Source organism: Tupaia chinensis, unplaced genomic scaffold (assembly GCF_000334495.1).
Source record: "Tupaia chinensis unplaced genomic scaffold, TupChi_1.0 Scaffold000146_1, whole genome shotgun sequence".
NCBI classification, from domain to species: Eukaryota; Metazoa; Chordata; class Mammalia; order Scandentia; family Tupaiidae; genus Tupaia; species Tupaia belangeri.
In genome coordinates, this window is record NW_006159616.1 from 1,383,532 (window position 1) to 1,391,263 (window position 7,732).

The 7,732-nt window shown below is 41.7% G+C and overlaps 1 protein-coding gene across 2 annotated transcripts in view; it reads right to left on the bottom strand.

Annotated features, from left to right (window-relative positions):
- The window catches only part of ZBTB40 (zinc finger and BTB domain containing 40), a 92,213-nt gene that overhangs the window by 20,983 nt on the left and 63,498 nt on the right, over positions 1–7,732 (bottom strand). For both annotated transcript variants that reach the window (XM_006145165.3, XM_006145164.3), the window contains exons 6-7: positions 2,221–2,413; positions 448–584 (exon numbers count right to left, since the gene is read on the bottom strand). In XM_006145165.3, the coding sequence (XP_006145227.1) occupies positions 448–584; positions 2,221–2,413 (330 nt within the window). The remainder of the gene's footprint in view (positions 1–447; positions 585–2,220; positions 2,414–7,732) is intronic.

A 7,732-nucleotide genomic window follows, 5' to 3' on the forward strand; every position in this document is an offset into this window, starting at 1 on the left:
GGAAGAGCGAGTAGGCTAGTGGTTACCAGAGGCTGGGAATAACGGATAAAGAAATACAATGAAAGAAAAGGAAGTTCTAGAGTTCTTCAGCAAAGTAGAGTAACTACAGTTAACAAAAATTTACTGTATATATCAAAATAGGTAAATGAGGACTTTAAATGTTCCCAACACGAAGTAACGATAAATGTTTGAGATGATGAATATGCAAATTACCCTGATTTGATCATCATACACAGTATCCATACACTGAAAAATCATACTGTATCCCACAAATATGTACAATTTAAAAAAGAAAAAGAAATAGTTACCTTCTATTTCTTCTCTACTTAGCATTTCTCAACATAGCTGTGTATGTGTTATTTATAGAAAATATATGTGCGTATACATACTCATATTTTTTTCTCTCATTTTGCCTTCCCTCCCTCCCTCTCTCTCTCCTTCTCTTACCTCTCTCTCTCCAGGGCCTAAGCTCTTCACATGTGAGATCACCTTTAGTAACATCTGGTTGTCTGTGAGAAGCTCAGAGAGGTTTTCGTGATACCGTCTCAAGAGCTCAGTTCCATAATTATCCAGGCTTGGTTGGACTGTAAGAATAGTAGCAGAACAATAGCATTTGATACAACACAACCTCAGGAAGACTTGTCCTACAGAAGACTACGGGGTGTCACAAATGAAAGAGGAAGACGACGACAGAGATCAGCGTCCGATCAGGGTAAGCGCTCCGACTCTGCAGAGTAGTCTAGCTCCTGACTTGAGGCCTGATGTACGTGTGTTCAGATCTCCTCGGGTCTACGCTTAATCACTTGGTGCTTCCCGGCACTCTGCAAGCTAGTGCCTGGTGGTAGAAGCTGGCCACTGCTCACAGGGGGTACTTAGAAAGCTGGACTTGTAAGAAATTCAGATGCACAGACTCAAGGGCTGTTATTGGTCAGGCCTGAGGTAAAGGATCCATGTGGCGATCCAAAAGATAAGCAGGCATGAATCAAGACTGCTCACAAAACCGGCCCACACTTGTTTATATGCCCTTTGAGCGATTCATCAGGCACTCTCTTTTAAGGGGTCATTTACTTGAACATAAAGAAAAATCAAAACTATCAAGCATTTCTCTTCGTTTTGCAGATATGTAAAATTTTATTTTCTTCTTGGCCCAGTAATTCCATTTCTGGAAATCTAACCTTAAGAAATTATCTGAAGGCCAACAACAACCTGTGTGTGTGTGTGTGTGTGTGTGTGTGTGTGTGTGTGTGTGTGTAATAAATCTGTGATGAAAATGATGATGAAGATGGTAATATCTGATATTTATAGAATGCCTGCCATGCGCCAGGCACTGCGCCAAGTAAATGCTTTACATGCATTACCCCATGTAGCCACAACAATGAGGGTGAGAGGTACAATCTTATCCCCTTTTGGAGGAAATGAGGTTCAGAAAGCTGAGCCCCTTCCTCAGGGTCACCCAGCTAAAAACGTGGAAGCAGGCTGCAAGCCAGGCGGCTCTGACATTAAAGCCGATGGTCTTAGCCACTGTGCTACATCTGTCCCCAAATACGGGCATGAGTAATACGCCATATACATCCTTAGGGTGGAAAAGCTAGATGGCCTTCCAAAAAATGGGATTGTGAGGAGTTTCTAAAAAAAAGTGAAGGACAATGTTGTTACACTATTAAATAGGGAAAATAATAAAATTATTAAATAGTATCTCAAAATCATAAAAATACTGTTAATAGGTAAAACAGACCCAAGTATTAATATTGGCATACTTGAGTGGTAGGGTTTTAGGTTGTTTTCTTTATTTTTGGAACTGTCCAAGTCAGGATCAACTAGAAAAAGGTCCTCTGATTTCCCCTATACCCCTTCCCTGCAAACCATCTCAGCCTGACATGCTCTGGGACAGGACAGACTCGGTCTCAGCTGGATTGCTCTCTAAGGCCTGAGCTATGGACTGGCTTCCCCCATCTGAAGGAACTCAAAGGGAGGCCACCTTGGGGACTGCTGGAACCGCCAGCCTAGCAAGCCCCAAGAGGGGTTAATGCAGGGTCAGCCTCAGACTTCAGACCTTTACTCCAGGAATACTGAGAGTCACTGACTCGTGACAACCGGCTTCTGTTTTGCGATGACCTTTCTTAACTCTACCTTATCTCTCCAGCGTGAAGCCAAACGGTATTTTAAACTATAATCTTCTATCAGCATGGTTCTAGTCCCGAGTCAACAATTAACTAATACCTGTGGCGCTTGGCGAAGTGGCTAATTTCTGCAAATTCTCCAGCAGAAGGCCCAAGTTTGGGAATGTCATCTTCACAGCCTGAAGGAGTTTTACCAAACTCTCGGCAGTCAGGGTCTTCTCTTCAGTCATTCTGCGCAACAAATTTTCTATCGTCTCCTTGGGTGTTCCGCCCTCACAGCAATTCAGAATCCCCTGCAGGGGCAAGCAATCACCCAGACACCAGTTACTGGCGATTCAAAATGTATCTGACACACCACTGGAGAAACCAGCAAGCTGGCATTACAAGACGCCCAGGCTCCGAGACCTCCTCTGGTGGGCTCCAGCACTGTATTTTTTCATAGTCCCTTCCTTGTTCTGTTTCAGTAAAAATCCCAAACATTCTCCAAACAAATGACTACAAAAAGCTTTCTTCTCAATTGTAGGTCTGTGTATATTCTTTGCTTCCAACAGCTTACATTTCATGAAACCTTCTAGAACAAGTCGTTTACATCTAACCCAGACCTTTAGATTCAGTTCAGACACTAAGATTGAGCAACACGACTGGCAATTAGTTAATACATTATTTTATTATCTCTATGCTGTAAAGTTCATGGCACTGTGCAGGCTGTAATTCCAGAACAATTCTATTATTTTACTTGCTTTGCATAGTAATTTAAATACCCAGATATTTTGTACAGATATTTGTCTGTGGACTCTAAAATAATAAAGTGCCTTTCTAGATTTTTTTCTATAGGCGATGTGAGCTCACGAGAGAGACATAGAAAATGAGAAATCACCCTCCGGGGGATGGTCACACGGCAATCCTTGTCCTCTAAAGACTGAGCACTCATGCACAGGTGCTCAGCATGAGTTTCAAGCCACCAGGTCCAGGACCTGAACCACAGTCAGCCATGTCAGGGGCACTGTATTTTTTCATAGTCCCTTCCTTGTTCTGTTTCAGTAAAAATCCCAAACATTCTCCAAACAAATGACTACAAAAAGCTTTCTTCTCAATTGTAGGTCTGTGTATATTCTTTGCTTCCAACAGCTTACATTTCATGAAACCTTCTAGAACAAGTCGTTTACATCTAACCCAGACCTTTAGATTCAGTTCAGACACTAAGATTGAGCAACACGACTGGCAATTAGTTAATACATTATTTTATTATCTCTATGCTGTAAAGTTCATGGCACTGTGCAGGCTGTAATTCCAGAACAATTCTATTATTTTACTTGCTTTGCATAGTAATTTAAATACCCAGATATTTTGTACAGATATTTGTCTGTGGACTCTAAAATAATAAAGTGCCTTTCTAGATTTTTTTCTATAGGCGATGTGAGCTCACGAGAGAGACATAGAAAATGAGAAATCACCCTCCGGGGGATGGTCACACGGCAATCCTTGTCCTCTAAAGACTGAGCACTCATGCACAGGTGCTCAGCATGAGTTTCAAGCCACCAGGTCCAGGACCTGAACCACAGTCAGCCATGTCAGGGTCCAGTGCCTTAACCACTATGTCATGTGCTGGTCCCACATTTCTGCAGTGCTTTCTTGTGAAATCTTCATTATCTATTCCTCTCATCCTCAATGGCTCTGGCTACATTCACTGAAAACAAGCTACTGCTAGAATTCAACAATTCTACACCTTTTTCCTCCTTGGTATGCTAGAGGATTTTCCAAGTCAAAAGGTTACAGGAATCTTGCAAAAGGCTGAAAAATGAAATGTGTGATAGATATTTTACAGATATTCTCCGATTTCATAGAACCATTTCTTAATGGACTATGATGCAATATACATAACTTAGGTTTCATGGAACTGGTAAGGCAGGGGATTATTTTAATATATGTAATCTACAGATTCATAGTAACTGAATTTTGAGCTTTGCTTTGGGAAAATGCCAGCTCTCAAGAGAAACAGTCAAGGAGATTAGTTATGGCAGTATGCCAGAGGCTGCCATCATTATCAAATTAGCTCCCATTTTAAAATAATGAATTTAGCTTTAAAAATCAAACTGGTTTCATATATATGAAAGGAACATACATATGATGAACCAAGTTGTCATATTCCATGCCAGTACAGAATATAGTCATTCTCTTTAAGGTCTAATATACAGTAGATTTCTGCTAAATTAATCATAAGAGCTTGTACCTAAAAACCACCCTAATTTCAGTGCTAAACCTTAGTTCTTAAGCCACAACCTGATACAGAATGAGGCAGCCAGATACTGTTGAGAGTAGGTAAGGGCTTTAAAGTCAGGCAGACATAGTTTGATCCTCCAGTTCTCTCTTTTTTTTTTTTTTTTAGGTTTTGCCAAGGGTGTGTGTGCTAGCCAGAGAAACAGAAAGATGAAGTGAGAAATCACCCCCTCAGGGGACAGCCACACTGCAATCCCTTCGCTTCCATTTCCCTCTCAAAATTTTGGGCATGTACGCACATCCATCCTGTGGTGATTTTCAAGTCACCAGATCTAGGACTCAAACAACAGTTGGCCATGTGGTAGTTCAGCGCCTTAACTGCCATGCCATCTGCTGGCCCAGTTTTTCTTTTATTTTTTAAAGAATTATTTAACTTTATTTATTTTAATTTGATCAGAAAGGAACAGAATGAGCGTGAGAGAGAGGGAAAGTGAGAAAGCAAGTCACCAGGTCCAAGACTTGAACTGCTATCAGATATGTGGGAGTCCAGCACCCTTAACCAACAAACCACCTATCATGGGACCAGCAATTAGTGTAATGGCTATGTCGCTGAACTCCCATGTAGTCGACCGCGGTTCAAGTCCCGGACCCGGTGGCTTAAATTCAAGCCAGGCGCATGTGCGTGTGTGCCCAAGATCCCAAGAGGAGAAAGGAGGAGATGAGACTGTGGCGTGGCTATCCCTACTGGGGTGTGATTTCTCACTTTCTATCTCTCTGTCTCTGTCTGTCTTTCTGGTGAGTGCACATGCCCTATAGCAAAAACCTCTCAAAAAAAAAAAAAAAAAAAAAAACCAAAACCAAAAAAACAAAAACCAAAACACAAACCACCTATTAGGCCCATTTTCTTCCTTCCTTCCTTCCTTCCTTCCTTTCTTAATTGCCAGAGTACATGTGCACTCATGAGAGAGAGAGCAATCCACTCCCTCAATAAGGCATGGTCATAATGTAATCCTTATTCCTTTTCTCCATCCTATTGGGACTTGGGACATGTACACACAAGTGCCTGGCATGATCTTCAAGCCACCAGGGCCAGGATTTGAACTATGGTCTGCCATGTGGGATCTGACTCACTTAACCAGGGAGGGTCTAGCCCAACCCCCTGACCCCAGTGCTAATATATGGCCTGTGTTCCCTTGGTTAAGTTATTTAGGTCTTTGAACTTGATTTTTCTCATTGGCAAAATAAGTGAACAATGCCAATTCCTGCACAGTTATGAAGATTGTGTTGAAGTTCCATTCGTAGAACTTAGTATAACTCCAGAGCATACGTAATCTTGAAGAAATGGTAGTGTAGCTGATATTCATAGGGAGTGCACAGCGGTTAAGACAGTGCGCTTTGATTAGAGCTGTGGGTCCCAGTTCTGGCCCCGAACGGCTGTCTTTGAATGAGCTGCCTGCTTCCCTACGCTTGTTTCTTCGTCTCTAAATGATAACATCCATAACGTGGTAAAGTCGCTGTGATGCTAAAATTTGGTCATGTTTAAAACAACCCTGGCACATCGCTTGGCACACAGTAAACAGCAAGAAAATGGCAACTGGAGCACTCCCTGCTCAGATCAGCTTCCAGCTCTGAGGTCGAGACCTTTCGGCTCACCTCCTCTTACGGGACCTTAGGTCCAATATACATACAGAAGGCGAGTCCTGAAAGCCTGGGGAGACACTGCCCAACGTGGCTAATTCCATCGACATTCGCCCCACACTTCCACTTTGCAAGTTTGCCTCGATTTTCTCGTGAGAATGATAGCTTAATGAAGCGCTGGCGGAACCCCAAGCTAAAGAAGTGTTTTGTGATTTATAACTAATTTAAGTTCTTCTGCTTCAGCTTTTTCTGTCAAGTAAACTGAAAGTGACAGAAGAAAATGACAGTGTGGTCTATCTTGCTGCAGAGAGTGAAGCTGAGCTTGGGCTCCACCTATAAATGCTATAAAATACAACAGTTTAAAGGACACATTCCATCTAGCTAATAAAGAAGAGCTTTGAATGAGTAATAGAATGGAGTTACTAAACAGGGAATCAGGTACTTCAAAAACTACCAACCACTTATTTCAAGTGTTGGGGAGAAAAATCAGACTCACCTGATTTTGCATATCACCTTTCTCTAAGAAGTTCAAAAATTAAAATTTAAAAAACACAATGAATTTGAAAATACAAGTTTGAGATTGAGGCTGTTCATAAATACACATGTGACATGAGATTACAGAGAAAAAAGAAAACCTAGGACCCAGTCTTTACTAGGAACTCAGCTGTTATGCCAGTGTTTTCTAAACATTTCTCTCCGGCCCATTTAAGTCACTTCCCACAGTTTTAAGAACTGATGCCACCAACGTTCTCTATCCCTATTCCTTCCTTCCAGATATAAAAATATTTTTAGCACAAAGTTGAAATCAATAACACCAACAAATACAGTTATCTAGTTGCCTTGAGAAGTCATGCCAGCAGTTTTATGAGGATCTTAGCAGCTGGCTGGTGGGAGAGTAAATTGGTACAACCTTCCTGAAGGGCAGCTGGGCCATATGTATCAAACACTTGAAAATGCTTATACTCTCTACTCCAAAATCCCATTTTTTTTTTCTTGAGAGATTTTTGCTATAGGGCGTGTGCGCTCGCCAAAAAGACAGAGAGAGACAGAGAGATAGAAAGTGAGAAATCACCCCCAGAGGGGATGGCCACGTCGCAATCCCTTCTCCTCCATTCTCCTCTCGGGATCTTGGGCACGCACGCATACACGCATATGAGTTCAAGCCACTAGGTCCAGGCCTTGAACTGTGGTCGACCATATGAGAGTTCAGCGACATAGCCATTATGCTAACTGCTGGTCCCCAAAATTCCACTTCTCAGCAATTATTCCAAGGAAATAATCTGAGAAGTACTCAAAGATTTAGGTGCAAGGATGTTCTCTGCAACAACATTTATAATAGCAAACAAAAAACAAACAAAAAGAAGAAACTGGAAATAAATGCCCAAGGGTAATGAATTAACAGACTGTGGTCTGACCAGTAGATAGATAATAATACAATACAGCTACCAGACCCATACTTTAGGTACAGAAGCACCTGAACACGTTAGATAAAAAGCCAAGTTAGAAACCTGTATATTCCCTATGACCTCAGGGTGACCGGAAGAGTAGTAGCAGGACTGCATGCTTTTGAAAGGTTAGCAGTGGCCATCTCTGAGTGGTAAATCTGACTTTCTTCCTTTTTGCCTGTTCCCCTTATTTTCTACATATTAACAATGCATCATTTCTATAAAGAGGAAGGGTATCCTGAAAACTACAAACATGCCCTTACATTTTAACTCTCGGTACAGGCGTTTATAGTAAAGATCCCTGGAGTCAGC